Source organism: Panthera leo, chromosome D1 (genome assembly GCF_018350215.1).
Source record: "Panthera leo isolate Ple1 chromosome D1, P.leo_Ple1_pat1.1, whole genome shotgun sequence".
In the NCBI taxonomy this organism is placed as follows: Eukaryota; Metazoa; Chordata; class Mammalia; order Carnivora; family Felidae; genus Panthera; species Panthera leo.
The window spans coordinates 60,293,946-60,318,554 of NC_056688.1; the positions used below are offsets into that span (position 1 = coordinate 60,293,946).

General features: G+C 42.3%; 1 protein-coding gene across 2 annotated transcripts; it reads right to left on the reverse strand.

Annotated features, from left to right (window-relative positions):
* Positions 1-6,393: 6,393 nt before the first annotated feature.
* On the reverse strand, positions 6,394-16,594 carry TRIM68 (tripartite motif containing 68). Of its 2 annotated transcripts, none has more exons than XM_042906407.1 (7): positions 16,551-16,594; positions 13,864-13,998; positions 11,756-11,851; positions 10,631-10,891; positions 9,634-9,656; positions 8,960-9,060; positions 6,394-8,757 (listed from the first exon to the last, which is right to left on the reverse strand). In XM_042906407.1, the coding sequence occupies exons 2-7, from the start codon at positions 13,939-13,941 to the stop codon at positions 8,207-8,209; spliced, it is 1,110 nt and encodes a 369-aa protein (XP_042762341.1). In that variant the 5' UTR covers positions 13,942-13,998; positions 16,551-16,594; the 3' UTR covers positions 6,394-8,206. The 2 variants fall into 2 exon arrangements, with proteins under 2 accessions (XP_042762341.1, XP_042762340.1); XM_042906406.1 differs by having other exon boundaries at positions 13,516-13,998.
* Positions 16,595-24,609: the final 8,015 nt, after the last annotated feature.

The window sequence follows — 24,609 nt, forward strand, 5'->3', positions numbered from 1 at the left end:
GGGATGAGGAGGTTAATAGAAAACAATATCAATAATGATGCTGAAATGTGACTATTCTTTTCCAGGTCAGCAGATGTTGCTGTTTGGGTTTTGTTTTTATTTTTAACTTTCTGAGAGTCTTAAATTGAATAAGCAGTATATGTTAAAAGAAGGTTTCACATGTAAAAGACACATATATTTGACTCTGGTACATGTGAAAATCTATCTTAATAAAAGATAATTTCCAATAGTGTTACAACAAGTTATTATATCTGAGTCTTAATATTTCCTTGCTACTGATGGAGGATATACAATGCTAATTCATAGAGGGCACTAAAGATTAAAGAAAATAATGAATAGAGAGTGCATAACATAACATCTGATATACTGTCTCTACTTAAAAAATATATGCCCCAAATTTCTAATTCTATAGTTTTAAGGGGTAGGTCTAGGCACTATTGAAACTGTATTCCCATGTAGGTCAGTACTCATGTGATAACTGTTCCAAATAATCTGCTTAACAACTTAGCATCCACACCTTTGGCAAGCACTGAAATTATTTCCCTACCTAGAATGTATTCTATTTCAGAACACCAGTGAAGTAGGAATCAGCTTCTAAAAACCTGATAATGATGCACTGAGTTCCCAAAGAGTAGGAAAAAGGAACCCTTCTTACAATACTTAACATAAAAACAAATCAAGATCATGAAGTAGTTAAATGCATTTGATAAGATTTCCATTTTAAAATGTCACACTATTCTTTCCTTATAAGCAACCCAAAGAATTGACTATGTTCATCAAATACAAGAATATTGGATGTATTAAAGAATCTGATGTAAAAGTGACAAAGGTATAGTCTAGCCTGCACTCAAAACAGAAATTTCTTCTCAGCATTTCCCACAGAAGTCTGCCCTACTTTATGTTTCATTCACATTGGTATTCCTTGAAACTAGCTGGGACCCACTGTTAGCCCTCAGATATTGAATTACATACTTTCAAATTGGACTAGTTCCTACCATGGCTACCCCAAAACAGAAAATCTTGTGCTTCTCCAGATATATCAGATATAACCTCAGCCCTCTCACACCAAGCAATGTATGCCATTTAACTAGTGCCTGGAACCTACACAGACTCTCATTGTTTGGATATTAAGAGATTAAAATCAATCCTGCTTGGGGCACCTGGGTGGTTCAGTCAGTTAAGCGTCCTACTCTTGGTTTTGGCTCAGGTCATGATCTCATGGTTTCGTGAGTTCAAGCTCCACATCAGGCTCTGCAGTGACAGTGTGGGGCCTGCTTGGGATTCTCTCTCCCTTGCCCCTCCCCCTCTCTTTGCCCCTCCCCCACTCACATGATCTCTGTTACTCTCAAAACAAATAAACTTAAAAAAAATAAATCCTATTTGAATAGACCCATAACCAGTAAACAAATCGAATTACTAATCAAAAATCTCCCAAAAACCAAGAGTACAGGGCCAGATGGCTTTCCCGGGGAATTCTTCCAAACAATTAAGAAAGAGTTAACACCTATTCTCTTGAAGCTATTCTAAAAAATAGAAATGGAAGAAAAACTTCCAAACTCTTTCTATGAAGCCAGTACTACCTTGATTCCAAAACCAGACAAAGAGCCCACTAAAAAGGAGAACTATAGACGAATTTCTCTGATGAACATGGATGCAAAAATCCTCAACAAGATATTAGCCAACCATATCCAACAATACATTAAAAAAATTATTCACCACAACCAAGTGGGATTTATACCTGGGATGCAGGGCTGGTTCAATATCCACAAAACAATCAATGTGATTCATCACATCAATAAAAGAAAGGACAAAAACCACAGAATCCTGTCAATACATGCAGAGAAAGCATTTGACAAAATACAGCATCCTTTCTTGATAAAAACCCTCAAGAAAGTAGGAATAGAAGGGTCATACCTCGAGACCATAAAAGCCATATATGAAACACCCAACACTAATATCATCATCAATGGGAAAAACTGAGAACTTTCCCCCTAAAGTCAGGAACAAGACAGGGATGTCCACTCTCGCCACTGTTATTCAATATAGTATTGGAAGTCTTAGCCTCAGCGATCATACAACACAAAGAAATAAAAGGCATCCAAATCGGCCAGGAGGAGGCCAAACTTTCACTCTTCACAGATGACATGATACTCTATATGGGAAACCCAAAAGACTCCACCAAAAAACTGCTAGAACTGATCCATGAATTCAGCAAAGTGTCAGGATATAAAATCAATGTACAGAAATTGGTTGCATTCCTATACACCAATCATGAAACCACAGAAAGAGAAATCAAGGAATCGATCGCATTTACAATTGCACCAAAACCCATGAAATACCTAGGAGTAAATCTAATGAAAGAGGTGGAAAATTTAGACACTGAAAACTATAGAAAGCTTATGAAAGAAATTGAAGAAGATACCAAGAAATGGAAAAATATTCCATGCTCCTGGATAGGAAGAACAAATATTGTTAAAATGTCAATACTACCCAAAGCAATCTACATATTCAATACAATACCTATCAAAATAACACCAGCATTCTTCACAGAGCTAGAACAAACAATTCTAAAATTTGTATGGAACCAGAAAAGACCCCAAATAGCCAAAGAAATCTTGAGAAAGAAAACCAAAGTGTGGGGGGGATAAGCTTAGGAATCCCCCGGGCTAACACCAATGGCTTAACAAAGCATAAAGAAATACAAAGTTATAAAATGCTCACACCCAAGTTTGGGTAAATCAGATTGGCACTCCAAGAATAGGGGGTAAAAAGATACCCCAAGAATAGGGAATCACAGAGGTGCCAGGAATAGGGAGATGCAAAGGCACCCCAAAATAGAGAGGGGGTACAGAGCCCCCAAAATAGAGAGGGAGAGACAAAGGCCTGAAATAGAAACAATGCAAAGGTGCCCAATAATAGGAATAACAAGACTAGATATTCAGGGTGAAAGCACCCCAAATTTAATACTATAGCAGAAAGCTGCTTTCACAGGAGGATAGGGCCAGGTTAGGTCAATTGGTGAAGGGGACTATGGACCACTGCGCTGCAGGCAAAGCAGCACACAGCAGAGATGGTTAACAAAAGAAAAGGTGTCTTGTTAACCCTGAAGTTATTCACCCTATCTGTCTCATCCCCTAGGCTAGCAAAGATAAACAGGCACAGTGCCTCCTGGGCACCTCCTGTCAGCCGTTAACAACCATCTACCAATCTGCCCTGCACCAGGATTTTGTTTTGTGTTGACCCTAACCCCAGACACTGTATATCTTCAAAATCCCCTTTTTCCCCCTCACATCCCCAAGTTAATGTTTACGTTTCTTTGTCTCTTTGTGCACCCCCCCCATCATGTTTGTAAGCCTTCTGATCTGAATAAATACAGGGCAAGGACCCTTATTCAGTACTCTTGTCTTTTCCCAGACATTAGCCATCTCTCACTTTAATCCTGCATCTGCTCTTTTGCTGGCCAAAAGAGAACTTTAGACTTAGAGTCTATGACACCACAGCAGGAGGCATCACAATCCTCGACTTCAAGTTGTATTACAAAGCTGTAATCATCAAGACAGCATGGTACTGGCACAAAAACAGACACTCAGATCAATGGAACAGAATACAAAATCCAGAAATTGACCCATAAATGTATGCTCAACTAATCTTTGACAAAGCAGGAAAGACTGTCTAATGGAATAAAGACAGTCTCTTCCACAAGTGGTGCTGGGAAGACTGGATAGTGACATGCAGAAGAATGAACCTGGACCACTTTCTTACACCATACAAAAATAAACTCAAAATGGATGAAAGACCTAAATGTAAGACAGGAAGCCATCAAAATCCTTGAGGAGAAAGCAGGCAAAAACCTCTTTGATCTTGGCCGCAGTAACTTCTTACTCAACACATCACCAGAGGCAAGGGAAACAAAAGCAAAAATGAAATACTGGGACCTCCTCAAAATAAAAAGCTTCTTTCTGTACAGCAAAGGAAACGATCAGCAAAACTAAAAGGCAACTGATGGAATGGGAGAAGATATTTGCAAATGACATATCAGATAAAGGATTAGTATCCAAAATCTATAAAGAACTTATCAAACTCTACACCTGAAAAACAAATAATCCAGTGAAGAAATGGGCAAAAGAAATGAATAGACACTTCTCCAAAGAAGACATCCAGATGGCCAATCGACACATGAAAAAATGCTTAATATCACTCATCATCAGGGAAATACAAATCAAAATCACAATGATATACCACCTCACACCTCTCAGAATGGCTAACAATAACAACTCAGGCAACAACAAATGTTGGCAAGGATGTGGAGAAAGAGGATCTCTTTTGCACTGCTGGTGGGAATGCAAACTGGTGCAGCCACTCTGGAAAACAGGATGGAGGTTCCTGAGAAAATTAAAAATAAAACTACCCTATGACCCAGCAATTGCACTACTAGGTATTTATCCAAGGGATACAGGTATGCTGTTTTGAAGGGGCACATGAACCCCAATGTTTATAGCAGCACTATCAACAATAGACGAAGTATGGAAAGAGCCCAGATATCCATCGATGGATGAGTGAAGATGTGATACACACACACACACACACACACACACACACACAGGAGTATTACTCGGCAATCAAAAAGAATGAACCCTGCAATTTGCAACTACATGGATGGAACTAGAGGGTATTACTCTAAGCAAAATTACTCAGAGAAAGACAAATACCATATGACTTCACTCATATGAGGACTTTAAGATACAAAACAGATGAACATAAGGGAAGGGAAGCAAAAATAATACAAAAATGGAGTGGGACAAAACATAAGAGACTCTTAAATATGGAGAACAAGCAGAGGGTTACTGGAGGGGTTGTGGGAAGGGCATGGGCTAAATGGGTAAGGGGCATTAAGGAATCTACTCCTGAAATCATTGTTGCACTATATGCTAACTAACTTGGATGTAAATTAAAAAAAAAAACAAAAACAAAAAACAAAAAACAAAAAACAAAAAAAAACCATTCCTGTTTGAAAAACGGGAGACTGAATTTCCTGTAGGGAGTCCAAGGATTTTCCCTGTCTCTATGCAGGACCTACCTATTTTCCCCATTAATAGCCTTTTGCCTCAAGGCTCAGGCATTGCACTCCTTGGTTTCTCTGCTAGTAAAATAAGGGTGGGCAAAGCTCATCCCTGTCTTGTAGTGAATCATCTCACAAAGCTGGAGGAGAGTGGTACAGGCAATCTATGCTCAGTGTGGCCACCTGCTTCTTCCCTCTGGACCCCTTTTGTAACTATTTTTGAATTATTTTTTTTTAAATATTTTTTAACGTTTATTTATTATTTTTGAGACAGAGAGAGACAGAGCATGAACAGGGGAGGGTCAGAGAGAGGGAGACACAGAATCCGAAACAGGCTCCAGGCTCTGAGCTGTCAGCATAGAGCTCGACGCGGGACTCGAACTCACGGACCACGAGATCATGACCTGAGCCGAAGTCGGCCGCTCAACCGACTGAGCCACCCAGGCGCCCCTGAATTATTTTTTTTTTAACAGAATTATAGTTAAGTACCATCTAGTTGTTCATACCCCTATGAAATAAGAAGAGCTTATTTTTATTTTTGTGTTTTGATTCTAGGCATATGAATGAAAGTACCCTCACTTAAGTATTTACACACTCACACACCCACACATGGTGCCAAGACTGGGCTGTAATGGTGAACTAGACAAACAAGGTTCTGGTCTTCACAGGGTTCTTAGAAAGGAAGTAAGCAACAGCCCTAGATGAAAGGGTTTCATACACTTAAGAACTTCAATATTCTTGCTTGGTCTTAAAAATCAGACAGTATGAAATAAACAATGTATCTAACCTTGTACTTCTGACAAGTAACCAAAAAAAAAAAAACAAAAAAAAACCCCAAAACCAAAAACAAAACCCTACCTAAAACAGCGTGTTACCAATGAAGCCATTCCATTACTTAATTCACTCTAGGTTTGAATGAATTTACCTCCTAATAATCCTTTTTCTAAGAGACTTCCAGGGTTTGTCCTAATAAAACCATAGTAAAAGAACAGCACTGGTTTGGTTCCTATCCTCTTATGCTAAGTATCCGTGGATGTTACTGGAAGCACTTTCTAAAAATCTATTTCTCAAGTCTATAAACAATTCCCCAGGGATTCCTCCTATACAAAGACATGGTCTCTTTAACGAGGTCTGCTCAACCCTTTGCCAAGACCAGGTCTGTGACTTACTAGTTCATTCCTCTCCAAGCAGAGAATGGAAACTTCTCCCCTTCTGCTAATGCTTGAGGAGTGACTTGGAAGCATGGTGGGCAGAATATGAGTTTATTTCTCCATTTTAGCCTGTTTTACCTCCTCCGCACATGAGCACCCAATAAAATGAAAGTACAAAGACAATTTCTGCTACTCTTTATTACAGGAATTACTTTACTTCTGCCTATACCTGACCTGCTGTCTACTTTGCTGCCCAATCCTGACTCAACAGTCAATTCCTTCAAACTTAAACTATATCAGACATTGACTTCTACAGCATCATGGCAACAACATGTGATGTACACATCATGGTCCCTTGCTATAGGCAGGGTCAATAGTTTCTACACATTTGCCTTGCAGTTGGTTTCCAGGCACAAGCATTCCCACATCATATTCCTAAGCCCCATAATGAGCTATTTTTGCCACACACATCACGCTAAGGTCGACAGCCCAGACATATAGTTTCAATTCCCTTTCATTATAACTTATGGCTCCAGAGCTGGCTTTTTGTGCCTCATCCTATTTTTTCTCCCACACTTACCTCCTACTTTTCTCCTTCTGTCATAGATTTAGAGAAGAGAAAGGCATAATATTATGTAGTTACCAGAGCCATGAAGATTCCACTGGTGACAGAAAAAGATCCAAACTTTAGCCCAACTAGCTTGTGGCTGAACCTTCTTTCTAGTGTACGTGTTTTGCATTTTTCTTTTCATTATTTCCATTCTGTACCCTGATGTCACAGTCCCCATTATAATCCAAATACAAACACATAATAGATGCACAACATATTACTGTGGCCCAGAGTCTGGCACTGGCATGGGCACCTTTCTGTCTAACGGGCTGAGATTGTCAGCAGACAGTCTAAGGAACAAACACACTGCTGTAAAGATGCTGGCTGTTAAGGTGAGGCAGGAAGGCTACTACAGGCGGAATCTGTGGCTTGCCTTCCTCTGTCCCTGAGAAAGGAACAAAAGTATAGGATGGATCGGAGATCGTCACAACAATCCTGTGAGGTAGGAGAGTATGCAATTACTATACCCATTTTCCCATTGAGGACACTTACAATCTTTCAGACATGTGGGATGTTTCAGATCCAGATGTAATGAATGATATGCAGGCATGTGACCTCAGAAGTGAGTTTGTCAATCTTGTTTCATTCGAATGTGAGAGATACTTTATAATCTTTACAATCTTCTTTCAACAGTTTTGTGAGAAGTTACTTGCTGCATTAAGGCCATTTCAGTTTCTCCATCCATAAAGTGAAAGTAAAAACAAGGCTCACAGGTTTTCTGATCCTGAGAGTCAGAGAAAAGGGCAGGACCAGGACCTACCTCTCCTTAGAGTCTGAGATACAGTGATTTTCCCAGCTTATGCTCAGAGAGGCGTGGCCTGGGCAGTGTCGCAATGCATTTCTCTAGTTAGGAGGTCAGAGAGCTGGGGTCAGATATGGGTTGCTCAGTAGCAGCAAACCTCAGGCAAAGCATCCTCTACTGGTATTAGCACAGCAACCAGCTCTGGATATGGCTCTGGATACGGACAATTATCTTTTGGCTTTTTGGTAAACCCCACACAAAAGGTTTCCTGAAGGCTGGATCTACTTCATAACCCTCGCTGACTTAATTATGGCACCAATGAGGACCAGGGAAGAAGAGCATGAGCTACAGACAGGACAAAGTCCTGACTCTTAACACCAACAGGTTATCTTACAACTGCTCTGATCCTCACCCTCAGCCCTGTCATACTTCCCTCACGGGGGTGTCATGCTCATTTGACTGAGCCTCAACTTTTTCAGATGAGTGACTTTGGCCAAGTAGCAACAGACCACTGAGCCAGGCAAAGGACTCCCTGGATCCTAGGCTCAGCTAAGTTCAAGGGCATCTGTGTCAGAGGCCAGGTTCACCAAGACCCCTGTGGGCCAGGCAAAACTCCAAGGCCTCTGGCTAGGATGGTGGCTCAGTTAGTCCTCCTCATCCAGGGAGCAGATGGTCAGAGGAGCCGTGTTGTTAGCTCCAATGCTATAGCAAGGACTAAAGTAGGGCAGGAGACGCCCAGGGAAGGGATAGTGGGGGAAAGTGAAAATGTGGGAGCCATTGTCAGTCACATTATAGAAAGAGATATCATGGGCCTCATAATCCAGGAAGATCCCCACCCGGCGGGGAGGGACCAGCAAGGACAGGAGCGGGTATTCATCAGTGCCTGCTCGGTACTCATTTCCCTTCCGCAGCCTTATCACCCAGAATCCATAGTGGGGGGATAAATAGACCACCTCCTTCCGGTCTACATTTTCCTTGCACACTCCCAGGCCCCATTCTGACCTGTCTCCCACTTCCACCTCCCAGTAGTGCCGGCCTGAGGAGATGCACTGGCTGCCCAGGACGATATTGTAGCGGTAGAATCTCTCAGGATTGTCGGGCAGTTTCTGCTTGGTATCTCCATAACGCACGCATTTTCTGTCCTCAGACACAATGAGACGGGAATAAGCAGTGTCTGGATCCAGGCGCACATCAGCTGGGGGAAAAAGATCCTGGTTGGTGACACTGACACATGGCACAAGGCACGGGTGTGGTCTCTTTGATGAACACAGCCATGGGTTTCTCAAAGATGGGTGGGACTGAGGCTAGCTGGGGCATCCAGAGGGCACTGAACCATTTTCCTTCTCTAGGAGGGGTCCCTCCCACTGCCCATCATAACCTTTCCTAGTATTCATTACCTGCATATGTCTTCAAAATCTCTCTTAGCCCCGGCACACGGCAATCTGTCTTTAGCTCAAGGGAGACTGGTTCTGGTCGCTGTAGGCTCCAAGACTTGCTCCTGGCAGAGAAGTGGTGACCCTTGAGGCCAGAAGACCCTTGGGGCCATCTGGGCCTTCCCTTACTACAGGAAAGATGGGCTTGGCCAGGGACAGTCAGTGGGGTGCCCCTCCACAGCAACAACAGGCAAAACAGAGATGTGATGATTATTTGCCTGAGCCTGAATGGATTGTGGTACAGAGAGAACAAACACATTTTGTGCTGGGGGAGGGTCAGATGTGTAATGGGTGCTGGGAGAGGCAGCAGCGTGCCACAAAGGAGGAAGGCCAATACCCAGGCTGGAGCACCAATGGAGACATCTTTTTTCCTTCTTGGGCAACCTACTTAAGACTACATATTTTATAACTTTACCTGAAATTCTTATTGGAACTACTGGAAATGAATTTGACCGACTACAAAGAAGGAAGAAGGCTGATGAACAAAGCTTCTTTAGCAAATGTAAGGAAAGATGATTATGGACCAGCAGCCACTCTTCTGTAGGTATGGGGTCTACATTTCTTCCCTACTTCTGCCTCTGGTCGGGCCCCACTATTCTTCACAGGGCTGCCTTGGAGCTCCAAGGATGTGAACATACCTGTTTAAGATTTCCTGAATACCCTAGAAGGAGAAAAAAAATGCAGCACATGAGTATGTGCTATTCCCCTTTTTTTTTAATTTTATTTTTTAAAATTTACATCCAAATTAGTTAGCATATAGAACAACAGTGATTTCAGGAGTTGATTCCTTAGTGCCCCTTACCCATTTAGCCCACCCCCATCCCACAACCCCTCCAGTAACCCTCAATTTGTTCTCCATATTTATGAGTCTCTTCTGTTTTGTCCCCCTCCATGTTTTTATTTTTGCTTCCCTTCCCTTATGTTCATCTGTTTTGTCTCTTCAAGTCCTCATATGAGTGAAGTCATATGATTTTTGTCTTTCTCTGACTAATTTCACTTAGTTCCATTCACATAGTTGCAAATGGCAAGATTTCATTCTTTTGGATTGCCAAGTAATACTCCACTGTATATATATACCACAACTTCTTTATCCATTCATCCATCAATGGACATTCGGCTCTTTCCATACTTTGGCTATTGTTGATAGTGCTGCTATAAACACGGGGGTGCATGTCCCTTCGAAACAGCCCACCTGTATCCTGGGTGGGATATTGCTGGGTCGTAGGGTAGTTCTATTTTTAATTTTTTTGAGAAACCTCCAGACTGTTTTCCAGAGTGGCTGCACCAGCTTGCATTCCCAGAGTATGTGCTATTCCTTGGAGGGACCAGATAACACCGAGCCCTGGGAGGGGGTTTCTCTAAGGGAAAGGGAGGTGGAGAGCAAGGCTGGACTGGTTGACTTCAGCCTCCACCTTGACTCTCAGGCCAGAGGGGAAGGACTGGTATGAAGCCAGAGCTGCCTGAGCACTGCCCTACCTGCAATGTGACAAAAGGTCATGCCAGGCATTAGCAGAGGGGAGAAGGTATATGGGATCAATGTCTGACAGGCTCTGGTGAAGACTAGCTAATTCTCTCCTGGAGTCCCATGCCACCTTTAGCTCTCATTCAAAGTTCCCAAGAAAACCCACCACTTACCTGCAGCATCCAGCGGACAGGCCTTTGAGACCTCTCTTCCAGCTCTGCAATCATCCCCCACAGCACCCGACTCTGCTGGATGAGCTCATTACGATTCTGCTCCAGTTTTTGCACGGTCTCCCCCTCTTCTTGCTCTAGGCTGGTGAGGGCTGCGGCTGCTTCTACCTCCAGTTGCCGACCTGGTGGCTGTTTTTTCTTTAATAATCGCCGATATTTCTCAAACTCCCACATGATACTCTGCTTTCGGGTTTCTACCTGGATCTATAGAGCCAGGACCAGAAATCAGTACTGCTACTTCTTGTAAGGGCCATCCAGGACTGAGGGAACTGGCACATGCATACACACATACTCTGGCATGTGCTGGTACCAACTGTGTATCAGGCCCTGCAGAAGCCAAGATGAAGGATACTGATTTTCCTACCTCTCCGTTCCCAGAGCAACAGTACATGCTTCTGGGTCCCTATTACTACTCTTCTTGACCCTAGTGGGGCCCAGGATATTATCTTGGTACTCTATGCTCTAGACTCTTTTCTATTTTCAGAATAATATATTCTACCTTCAGAATAATGACCAGGAGGATTACACTTAGGTCTCTAAGGCAGTGTGACTTTACACTGTTAGTGTTGCTCCTTATGGATATTCTATCAATTCAATATGCTCTTTTAGGTTGGTTCAATGTTACCTCCTGTGGATCAAAAGTTCTGACGGTTTGGTAGTTAATGGTTCTCAAACTTATTACAGGGATGATTATCCAATATTCTAGTAACTTAACTTTTAGTAAATATGCTCTCACTGGGGAAAGTGAAACAGAAACAATGTATTACTAAGCATTATATAAATCTTACCAGTGTGAACTTATGCATACCTGAATTATGTAGTTTTCCTTTCTCACATGTGAGGACACAAACCCAGAGGTCATCCCTTTATCACTATCAAGAAACTGAAATTGAGAGGGTACATAGCCTGCCTGAGGCCACACACTTGGTAGAGAATGCTGGTTGGAGGACCCCAGGGTCTCTGACTTGAATGCTGCATCTGGCCTCATACAGATGAGGAGGCTACCGCAGGCCAGCTCCAGGAAAACACAGGGACCACACAGTCTCCCCTCCCCAGGTGGCAACCTGCCTTCCAGCTGGCAGTTCGCTTCCTCTCACCAACTTCCAGCTTCCAGGCCTCATCTTGCTCTTTTTTCAGATGCTCCAAAGCCTCGTGGAGTTTCCACTGAAAGAAATAAAAACCTCATGAGGACACTTCAGGCAGCCCAGGTTGTCAATGAGGCTTCCTAGCACTGGCAGGAAAACAAGTGTCCCTCAGGCAGGCAGAATGATTGCTGGAGGTAAAGGGAGTGCCTGGGGTTGGTGTGGAGGACAGTGATTCCTGCCCGGACGACATTGGAGGCAGCACTCTGACCATTTCAGCTCCCACAGTTTCTAAGTTTCTGTAAAATAGAAGAAAAGGTCCATTTCCAACCTTGGACGTTCCTATCCATGCCTATTTTTATCCTTATCTGCCTTGTTATCCTATAGCCTCTTAAAACTTTGTTATTCGGAGTAATGTCCATGTGGGTTAGCAGCATTCACATTAGCAGGGAGCTGCTAGAAATGTAGAATCCTGGCCTCACCCCTGACCTGCTGAATCAGAACCTGAATTGTTCACATACATATTAAAAGTAAGAAGCTCTATCCTAGAATATTACCACAAGAGATTACTGCTGGAAAGCATAAAGTGTTCTGATCATAATATTAACCATTTTATTAAAGATTTGCCAGGTGCCACATGTGGCTTCAGCACTAAACCTACATTTAGTGCTCACAACCCTTGAGTATTATCCCTATTTTGTAGATAGGTGACTACAAAGGCTCGGTGACTGAACTCCCCAAGGTCATTCAGCTAGTAAATAGCTGGGCTGGGATTTAACTCCGCTCTCTAACTGCTATGCCAATATTTCACTGCCTCCCTATTTTAAAACTCAAAATAAAATGAACTAGGAAGTGCTTCTAATTTTTTAGAAATCATTTTTTCATAGAAAAACACCTAATTCGGGAGATTTGTTTTACACTCTTACATTCTAAACTCAACTTCAAGAAAGAGAAGACCAGTACGAGATCAGTGGATCACAGAATCACTGGGATAATGAATCTGATAAAGATATGTCAGCATGGGCATCTGGAAAAAGAGCAAGAAGCTGGAAACTGATGGGGGGAGCTATAGAAAAGGAGCAGCAGGTGTAACAGAGATGACCCCCCCCCCCCAAAAAAAAAAAAAGAGTAGGGAAAGGAGAAAGAACACTGGATGAAGAGCAAGAAGACCGAAGTCCCAGCCTTTGATCTTCCTTTAACTTATTTAACCTAAAATCAGACATGCCTTATAATGTAATATTAGATAATCTCACTTAATCCTAAATGACTCAGCCATGGTCCCTTCCAGCTCTAAAATCATTTATCATGATCTCAAATTTCTAAACCTCAGTTTTGTAGATAAAGGACAGAGTTGAGGTGACTATTGCCAAATGATTATTTGTGGCATTTCTAAGAGGAGTTTGCAGATTTTGCTGGGTGTGGCCTTGACTGCTTCATGCCCAAACTCATTCAAGGCTCTCAGAACCTCAGCCAAACCAAACTGGTCTTCAAATTCTCAGTAAGGAAAGCATGTTTGGGCTAGGCATTAAGCCATGCTAGGCTCAGGGATAGGGTGTGGAAGCAGGAGGAAAGGAAATGCAAGGAGAGGTGTGGCTCACTGTATCTGGTCCCCAGGATCAGTGGGTGTGAGGAGTCAAGGGAATCACCTCTCACTTAGTCTCTGGGGCTCCTGGTCAAGTCCTTGATCTAGAGACAGCCAAGAGTGGGGCAGGGGAGAGACTGGGGTGGCTGGCCTCCATCTCCCACCTTATACTCCCAGGTGGCATCCTCCATAGGCACAACACTGTGGTCCTCATGCTCAGGGGACTGGCTGCAGGCCTCACACATGATCAGGCCATCCACTTTGCAGAACATCTTTAGCTGTTCCCTGTGAAGCTCACACACATCACCCTTCAGCCCCATTCCTGGATGCAGCCCTAGCAGACGAACTTTTTCTACAACATTGGCCAGCTGCCAATTAGGCCGCAGGTTCCTTGGCTGGACAGGAGCCCGGCAGAGGGGACAGGTGTAACCCCAGTTCTGGGATTCTCCTGGAACCTCCCAGAGTCCAGAGAGACAGCCGTGGCAGAAACTGTGACCACAGTCGATGCTCACAGGCTCCCTCAGAAAGGTCATGCAGATGGGACAGGCCACTTCTTCCACGATGGCTTCCACCAATGCTGCAGGATCCATGGCTCCTTCTCACTCCCTCCTCAGAACATGAATAAAGCCAGGCAGAGGTAGTCAAGGCTGAGAAGGAAAGAAAAAAAAAACAAAAAAACAACAGGATAAAAATGTTCTTCTGTTGAAGAGCAAAGGGATCAGCAAAAAGGATAGTGATTGAAAAAAGCTAACTTTCACCTTTGGATCCTTTATTGACCCTATTTAATAAGTGTTGGCCTTCCCAACTGAAGTTCTGACTGAGTCATATTATTCATACCATGGTAGAGACAGCTGGGGTGCCTAAGTGAGTGGATATTGGGAGTTTTCTGTTTTCATTCATTTGGTCATCCCTCCTCTGAGTTTGTTCACCAGACCATTCCCATTCTACTTCAATCCCATTCTCCAAACCAGCTTCGTTTCTCTTGAGCTTGGTAAAGGTCCCCAAAAATGTGATGTTTCAGTATCCAAAATAAGGCCAGAAATACCCCTAGGTATATATACTTCAAGGTGCAGAAAAGGTAATAATACTAGATGCCCATTGCCTATATGCTTAGTTTGTTTTCTTGTGTTGCATATTTAAGTGTAAAGTATAAGGGAACCAGCAATATTTTCTCCACACCCTCTAAAGCTCTGCCCATTTCTCCAGCACTAATATTCACTAAGATGACAAAACACTTTCCTCAGCCTTCAGTGATATGTTTAGAAGCAAAGATGAAATAACACCCATTGCAAGATAAAAACACAGGTCATCTGATGACAGTCAAATCCACATTGATGAAGGCACTACCCCAGCAAGAAACCTGAGATTTTTGCCAGGGCCAGATATGAATATGGAACTTGAATGGTCAATGGCAGGCTCTTGGCTCAGTAGGCAATATTTGTTTGTTCACTTCCCAAGTTTGTGTGTTCCTGGCTAGAATCTGTAAAGGGAAGAGCCATGTTGGTCTTAGTCACAGCTGTATCCTCAGTGCCTAAACAGTGCCTGCCATACCATTATTGTTGAATAAATATTTGTGGAATGAATAAACCAGGTAGGTATAGGAAATAGCTCCTAGACACAAAATGCTTTTATAATTTGTCAGGTAATTGAGAGCATATCATACAGTAATAAAAACAGCAAACACTCCTTAAGCACTTCCACTATGCTCCAGGCACTTTTCTGAGTACTTTACACAGATTAACTCAGTTTATTTCACAACCCTAAACAGAAACCATTATATTACTGTTCTCCTTTTACAGATGCTTGGCCCTGGGCTCCACCATTCTATCTTGGGCAAATTACTTAACCTCTCTAGCTTCAGGGTAGAATAAAATTTCAAGAGAGAGAAATCACTGTGGTTTAGGGTAGTCCAGCAGGCTTCCTGAAGAAACTGGAGCAGTTAGTAGATTTTGCAGGGCTCTCAGCAGGCCTTCTCATCGACCTCCCTGCCTCCTGATTGTCTACCTCCCAGTATCACTGCCAAACTGTGGGATCCAGTATCCTAAAACCTAGTTTTGTGAAATCACTCACCTACTGAGAGCCTCTCCTGGTTCCCCACCACCAGTCCAATAGGAATCTCTCTCTTCACCCCTGAAACAGCAACTATGCCCAGTTAAGCAAAGGGAGAAACTGCCACGCTTTCCTGAACCCATGTCTTCAGGGTTATTTCTATTTTTGCAGCTTGAAATGACTTCTCCGTGATCCTACTCTTAACATCATTTGATACACAGACACACATATGTTTATCACCTTACTTCTCACACTAAAAGTTTCATGAGGATAAGGATATTCTCTTATTTTGTTCACTACTATATCCATCAAGAAGAGTTGCTTCAAACATTTTTTCAATATGAAAGAATTAGTGTACATATAGTAGCTTGGAAGTGGAATATCATCATCTAATACAGAGGGGCACCAAGAGCTACCACCTAAAGTTGGCACAAAAGTAGTTATTATCTATGATTTAAAGCAACAAAGATCAACAGGAGAATGCAAATAGAAATCGAAAACTGAGAACATGGTGGCAGTAGAGAGGTAAGGCAAAGAAATATCCAAATAATAAATCAAGAAAAAAACAGCAAAGCATATCTTAAGATTTCAGAGTCATAAAGACCTAAATATGAAAAAGTTGAAAGTGGTGGCCTCTGTAAGAAGGACAGCGGCAGGGAGCTATTGCTCTTCCACATAAGACCTGCTTTATTGGTTTATTTTTTATTATACATAAATTATTTTCACAAAAGTTGAATTATTAGACGTTTAATTGCTTCGACCTTGCCTTTGCCGGGGTGGGGGTGGGGTGGCAATCTGGGAAAGGCATTTGAGGGCGGAGAGCTGAGCGTGGAAAAACCTCGAGAGGAGGGATCAGAGCTGAGAGAGGGCGAGGGAGGCGGTGACTCCGGGGTTTCGGGAGCAGAGGGGGATGGTAACCTCCTGGCTGCACGACGCGGGGCAGGGCCCGCGGAATGAGGACGGGTGGGGACAGAAAAAGGTGAGCCTGCAGGACCGCTGACTTCGGAACGGGAATAGCTGTCACCCACCTCCCTCCTCAGCCGGGACTAGCGCCCGGCGGCAGAAACTGAAAGAGTAGACAGACGCCAGGTTCCCGCGGCTGCGTGCCCCCAGCGACCCGAGCCGCTGGTTCAGCCAGCGTAACACTTACCGCCGGCCGGAGATGAAGGCCCCAAAGCTGCCAGCTCCTCTGCCTCTCTAGCAGGGCTCCTAGGCTCCGCCCGCAGGACCGGAGCCAATGAGCGGCGGGCAGGGCCCGGGATCGCAGTGGGAGAAACCAATCACAGGCAGGGATCGAGACAATCCTAGCCAATCGGAGGTTGGCTCTCGGAGCGCCAGTGTTTTTTTTCTGCTACGTGGGTTTTTCTGGCTCCTTCCACTCAGAGGCTCTTAAACTGTGAAGGGGCCCAGGAGTTAGTCCCAGGACAGGTGGAAGGGTTGAGAATCGCGAACGACGACCCCCAGGCCCTGCTGACTCTGGTCCTGAGGAACCTCGCGGTCTCACCCTTCCTCTCCGGCTGACTAGAGGCTTTTCACAGCGAGCCTTGTTCCTTTTGGGTAATAGCACCGGACCTAATACTATTCATTTGCCAGTTTTCTGTGTTAAAGTCGGCGGCATATGAGGTCAGTCACGAGTAGTTCTGTGACCCAATTTAGCAGGGCTGGGCACACATATGCAGTTTTCTGTACGATGAGCGACCTCTCCTGGCTCCAGGCTGCAGGCACAGGGTTCTCATGAAAAAACCCTCCTGAATTTTCCTGGCGAACTCTTATCACTTATTGCCATAATCCACTTTAAAGTTAGAGGCAGAGATGGAGATTAAAGAGTGCGCTTGTCTTGATGTATGGAAGGGTTGAATCATTATGTTGTACACTGGAAACTAATAATAACAATGTATGTTAACTCACTGGAAGCAAAATAAATACTTCTAAAAAAAGTTAGAAACAGATATTGGGAGCTGGTAGAGTAGAAGTGGAATCTCTGGTTACAAATTGTCATTGATTTTTTTTTTTAATTTTTAGAAGACTGGTACCCCTCTCTCAGCCAAAGACACAGATACCGTCGTGTGCACACACAAACTGCTATTTTAAGGCAGTGTTTTGGGTTTTTCTTTGTACTCACAGCACCTTATCCTTTTCCTGATACTTAGGTGTTTACTGGATAAGCAAGGCATAGCCTGTCCACGTGGAGAGTAACCAGGAAATGCTCCAATTGAAACCCAGTTCCAAATGATTTCATTGCTGGGTCTGTACGCTTTGGATCCTCATGCCAATGTCAGGGTCCAGACCATGGTTGGAACAATGAAGAGTGAGGACCAGAAAATTCCTGAAATAAATGAGCAAATAAAAGAAAAAAAGATGTCACTGATGTCTGAGTTACACCCTCTTCCTCACCTGGATCTAGAAAAATGACTGCCCTAACAGAAGAGTGAATGGGCTAGTGAAACAAGCCACTTTAAACTTTTATTGAGCATCAGCTTTTTGCAGCTCTTGTACTGGATGCTGGGATTACAGCTATTGGCCAGATAGTGTCTGCTCTTCAGGAGCTCAAGATCAAGTCAGTTGTGCTCTGGAGCTTTGGTGAAATTGAACTAGTTAATGGGGGAGATCCTTTTCATTTGTAACTTGCAACTGTCCATGACCATGACTGACTCTCAAAGGCCCAGACAAAAGGGCACCTTAGGGTTGCTGGGGGAGAGGGCTTGTGTTCACCAAGGGAAGGCTGGAAGGAGAGCATTTGAAGACCTATCAGCCTGTCACCTGTGCAGAGAAGGTGTCCTTTCCAGCCTCACTAAGGGTGCCTTGTTTGCTGTGAAAAGCAGACATGTGTATGCAGGCGAGGCTCTGTTTTGGAGACATTGCAAGGCTATAACTGCAGACTGCAATCCTCTGCCTGAATCCAAGACAGATCAGGACAAGGTGAGTGGCTAGCTGTAAGATCGTGTCTATGCTGTGGGAGAAGAATGTTACCATAGGAAAAGCAAAGACTGAGAACTGATTGGGAGGCAGGGAAGGAAGTGAGGGCATTGAGGAAGTGGGGCTAAGGAAGGGCTAGGGAAGCTGGTACAGTCCCTGAAGCCTCACTAGGCTTCATTCAAGCTTAGGCTTGAACTTTAGAGGGTAGGAGATAGTTGCCTCTGCTACTGGCATAACAATCAGAAGGAAAAGCTGTGATGGGTGGAGGCTAAGAGAAGTGTCTCTCAGACAATGGATACTTGCCCCACTGTACCTCAGAAGTCTCGTTCTCGACCTCTTATAATAGAGTAAGACCTCCTGCTCCTCCAGTGTTTTCAGTTGTCGTCAGTTTCCAGAAAGCAAAGCTGACACTTACCCAGGGTCAAAGTAGGGAAGTTAGGGTTTCCCTCCCCCATCCACTCATCGTTAGCCCAAGCTAAGAGGGAAGAAATCCCAGCTCAGAGCAGACCTTTGTTAACACTCTCACTTAGTCTGGGGAAGAGAGTCAGGGATGGAGGGGCAAGAGGAGCCTAGAAGCTAACACCTAGAATTCTGTCTAGAGGAGGTGGAGAGCCTTCTTCGAAGTGCTCCTGAGTCACTGGAGGCCAGTGAAAGTGATTAGGAAGTCTCTAAGAGTGTGTATTAGCTATTAGGCATCCCAAGAGACTGAGAACAGGATGTAGAGAAGGGAGCAGCTGTAGAAGCAAAGGAAAGGAGCAATAGTAGGAAGAAGACCTACTTCGGTGTGGCTTCAGCATGAGATGCCATGAATGGAAGTACAGCACATGTATGTGTGTTTGTGTATGTGTGATGTTTTAAAAAGAATACATTTTTATATTATGTTTTATTTATAGTTACCAAGATATATTTATACTGGTGATAGTTGCATATAACAGTCAGGAAGGAGTCTGGATGGTTGACTGCAGAACGAGTCATACAAATACTGTTAATGGTTTTGATCTTCGTGTTATGTTGGATTAAAAAATAATAAGAAATAGCTTTACAGTTCATTGTATTGGTATCTATTTAGATTTCTTTAAATTTTGAATGTTTCAGTAAGTAGTTTTCCTCAGTATCAGTGTTTCCATGATTTATGAATGTACAATTATGCAAAGTTGTGATATTGTGATTTATAATAAGAAATATATGTTTGGTCTTTCCTATGTTTGGCTCCTAAAACCTTTGGAATTTTCTCTGTGATGAGAGCCACAAAGGCGTCTATTGTTATGTTAATGAGATGACTTTTGGACGTCACCTAAGGATGGGGGCTGGTTGCCAAGAAAACCTACAGTTAGAGGGCTGTAAGTTTCAGTCTTGCCCTCTGGCCTACCTCTGATCACCAGGGGAAGAGAGAAGGGTTAGAGGTTGAATCAATCACTGGTGGCCAAAGATTTATTTAATCAGTCATGCCTCTGTAATGAAGCCTCCATAAAAACCCAAGAGGACAGAGTTGGGAGAGTTTCTGGGTTGGTGAATGTGTGGAGGTGCTGGGAGAGTCGCGCCCCTGGAGAGGAAATGGAAACTTTGTGTCCTTTTCTGTAGCTTGCCCTGTGCATCTCTTTCATATGGCTGTTTCTGAGTTATATGCTTTAATGATAAATCAGTAATCCAGTTTTGTGAACTGCTCTAGCAAATTAGTTGAACCCAAAGAGGACCTCTGGTTTATAGCCAGTAGGTAGTAGCACAGGTAACAACCTGTGTGTGTGTTGGGGGGCTGGGGGGGTAGAGGGGGCCGGTCTTGTAGGACTGAACCCTTAACCTATGGATCTGATGCTTGTTTTGGGGTGGATAGTGTTAGAACTGAGTTGAATTCTCGCCCTGTATGTGTTTGAGAATTGCTTGTTCCTGTGGAAAAACCTCTTCCACTCCTTCACAGGTTGAAATTGGGTCCAGCAATCCAAATTAAACGTATTATCTTAATTTTGAGTTTTCTTCATTTCTAGACTTTTTCTTGATTATGATAGCTAATATTATGCATTTACCACTACTTTTTTTTTTTTTTTCCCCTGAGAGACTTACCTTTATTGCCAAAGGTCTAATTTGTCATTTCACTCAAGGAAGCTGTTAATTTATGGTTATTTTAACTTTCTTTTTTCCTGATGTTATTCCTATTATATTACTCTTTATTTTACTTTTGCCCATTTTCTTTTCTTTTTTTTCACTTTTTGCATTAGTTTTTAGTTTATTTATTGGGCGTATAAAGTTTTCTCTAAATTTGTGTCAGGCTATATATCCCATAAATTGTAATGATGCTTTCATTGTCATTAAATAAACTGTAACTACAGTTTTGAATGTAGTTTTCTCCAGAAATTGTTGAATTAGGTTTTTTTTTTCTTTTTATTAAATCGAAGTCTAGTTGACACACAACATTGCATTAGTTTCAGGTATACAACACAGTGATTCGACAAGTTTGTATGTTATGCTATGATCACCATAAGTGAAGTTTTAAATATATGAGTACAGTTGACCCTTGAACAGCATGAATTTGAATAGTGCAGGTCCACTTATACCTGGGTTTTTTACACTATACTACTGTAAGTGTATTATCTTCTCCTTATAATTTACCTAATAACGTTTTCTCTCCTCTAGTTTAGTTTATTGTAAGAATAATACAGTGTATAATACATGTAACATACAAAATATGTGTCAGTCAGCTGTTTATGTTATTGGTAAGGCTTCTGGCTAACAGTAGGGTATTAGTAGTTAAGTTTTGGGGGAGTCAAAAGTTAAATGTGGGTATTTGTGCAGGGTGTATGGGGTGGCTAATGCCCTTAACCCCCACATTGTTCAAGGGTCAACTGTAATTTTTTTTAGGCTTGCTATTATTTTATGACCACAATGTATAAGAATTTATTTTAAAAAGTTTTTTTTAATGTTTATTTACTTTTGAGAGAGAGAGACAGAGCATGAGCGGGGGAAGGGCAGAGAGAGAGGGAGACACAGAATCCAAAGCAGGCTCCAGGTTCGGAGCTGTCAGCACAGAGCCCGACGCGGGGCTCGAACCCACAAGCTGTGAGATCATGACCCTGAGCTGAAGTCGGACGCTTAACCGAATGAGCCACCCAGGTGCCCCGAGAATTTATTTTTTAAATGCCCTTACAACCTTGCTTTGGGAAAATATTTTGTGGCCAACTATGTAATTGTGGAATTATTCAGCAGGTGATGGAAAAGAAGGCATATTTCTATAGTAGAAAAGATTAAATTGATGTAGTTGCTTTATCAGAGCATAATAGAGTTTAGAGGGATTTGGCCAAACTCATTGCCTTGGACATGGGTAGCAGAAGGTTGAGTTAGGAACCAGCCAGCCAAAATGCTGACTAATAGTAGGGGTTGAAAGTATCAGAAACATATTTTAATCAGAGAAAGGACTTACTAAGCAGTATTAGGTAGCTCATTGGTGATGCAGGCAGGAACATCATTAAGTTACTCTGTAGAAATGTCACTACTACCTCCATTGAACATAGCCAGCTCATATTTTAGTTCCCATATTGGCACTAGAAACTGTCACTAGAATCTCTACCTCTGCTTTCTCTGGAAGATGGATTCTTCTATTAATAATTTTCACCTGAATGATTCAGTGTGGCATCTGCTTTTTTATGTTCTTAGCTTCTGAATCTACTTCTTGCAGGTTTGCATGATTGACAGCACTTAGATCACATGCTTCCACACACAGTAGTAGATTGGAATATTGTTCTCATCTATTTTCTTGTTAGGGCAGTGTTCAACCCCATCCAAGGTCTTATGACTCACAGTGCCTCCTGAGAGATGGAGAATATTTCCCCAGGCCATTATCAGACTTGGCAATGTGGCTGTCATGGATCATTGGAATGGGAGCTAAGGAAGTGTTTCAGTTTCCTACAAACCATTTATGAGATACGATCACACTACTTCTTCGTATTATCCCTCTGCCACAGTAAAGACATGTCCCAGAAAGGAACTCCCCCTTCAGCTTGAGTCCTGGATGAGAAGACCTGTGGATCAGAGTCCCAGCAGACTGCCTGCAGCCAAGGCCGTAACAAATGAATAAAAAATGTTTGTTGTAAGCTCCTGTGATTTTGGAGTTTTTGTTATGGTAGAAAAACCAATTAATTAGCCATGAAGGTGACTTTATGGTTTTCATCTTGGGGAGATGTAGAATCATAAGGAGGGAAATTCCTGAAACACAGAAAGATCAATCCAATGATGAGTGGCTGCAATGAATGACAAATTTCCACCACAAACATTAACTCTATATTCATAAAATTTAGAAAACACACATGAATTCTCAGAACAAAATGTAGTCACCATGTTGTACAATAGCATTTCCCTAGTCAAAAAGAAGTTCAGAGCCACATTGCCATCATAGGTCCTTAAAGAGAAATATAATCTTATTTATGGAGGAGGCAGAAAGGAAAAAATGAGGGAAAAAAAAGATTGATGGTTTCAAGTTTTCAAAATTGTTCTCTTTGTCAAAATGTGTCTATTTAGTGTCTAGAGCTAGACTCAGGAGTGTCTCTAATTAAGAAGTTGGGAGTGATGCTGATTCCCACAGAATGTGAGGTGAAAAAAAATTTATATAAACAGTCTTCTTTTTGAGGAGAATGGTATATGAAAAACTTTTGTTTTCTCAATTTAGAAATTTTCAGTGTATCATTCTTCTCCTAATTATCAGTATGTATGTTATAAAACCGCTACATTTTCCTTTCCCTTTCCTTTGTCCCCATACTTTCCAAACATCCCAGATGCAGCATTGAGAGTATGCCTTATCTAAGGATACACTATCTACTTTCTTTTGAGCAGGATGCATGATATTCAACAAAAACAAATTTCAAGCAAAGGTGAGGGCCCAACATTTCCCACAGTCCTTGTTATCTGCTTTTTTCTTTGTATTTCTGTGTATCTGCTGTGGGATTCCAAAGACTCCAGCTCTCTCCAAAGTGGCTACCACAGCTACTTACTGGCCTGGGATTCCTGTGAGTCTGGCCTTCTTGGGAGGTTTTTCATTATTCTTTACATTCACGAGCTAGACAAATCATGACAGCTAGTTCCCAAACCAGAGCTACTATTTTCTTCCAGAACCTAAGCTTTCCGGGACCCAGAGAGGCCTATTTTGGTCTAGCTATGTCTTCCTATATTCTTGCTTTTTCTCATCGAGCTTTTGTATTTTCCAGAACTTCTATAAATGTTGTCACCTCTGTTCATGGTTAGTAAGCTATGACTCTAACTTCCTTTACTATTGCATTTCCCTCTTTTTTTTGCTTCCTATCATTTCAAGCAGGTCCATATTGTTGTTTTTTTAAACTTCTAACATTAGCAACATATCTTCTCTACCACTTGTATGAGCAACACATTTACTGGATCAAAATGTTCTCCAGTGCTCCCTCATTTGCTTTTTCAACTCAACTCCAAAGGAGGATACTCTCCTCCTTCAATTCCTGACACACCCTTAGTTTGTCTATTACCATTTCTAAAGTTCATAGGTATCCTTCTCTCTCTTCATTAATACACACTGTCACTATTTTACCTGCTAAGATGGATGAGTATACAGCTGCCACTATTGTTTCTAAGCCAATTGATTACCAAAGCAATAGCATTCTTTTTAAAAAATGTTTATTTATTTATTTTGAGAGTGGGGGGTGGGCAGAGAGAGAGGGAGAGAGAGAATCTCTAGCAGGCTCTATTTTGTCAGTGCAGAGCCCGATGCGAGGCTCTAACTCATGAACTGTGAGATCATCACCTGACCCAAAATCAAGAGTCAGATGCCCAATGAACTGAGCCATCCAGGCACCACCCAAAGCAATGACATTCTTGTTATAGATTTCTTTTAATTATTTATTGGCCTGAGGATTTATGATAATTTTATTCACAGCTCTTGCCCCCCTGCAATTCAAAATAAGGTTGCTTCTTTATCTGCTTACTAATGACATTTATTATTCTTGGAACCACATTCCAGATCTCTGAAATACACAGCTTTGATTAGGGTGTAACTAATAAATGAACCAAGTGTGATTTTTGATGCATAGTCAATGTTCAGAGACAGATTTTGGACAAGATATGCAGTTCCTTAGAAGTTAGTTCTACCTCCATCCTGGATACAACTTAAAGGAGATTACAAAGAAGGAGAAGGAGAAGAAAACCACCAAAATTTGGGGAAACATATATAGTGCTATTTACTACTTCATTGTAGTAACATCTTAGAGGCCTAAAATAACCTCACTAAATCTCTAGCTACTTTGGGGTTAATTCACCCTTGGCCCACTTAGAATTACTCCACT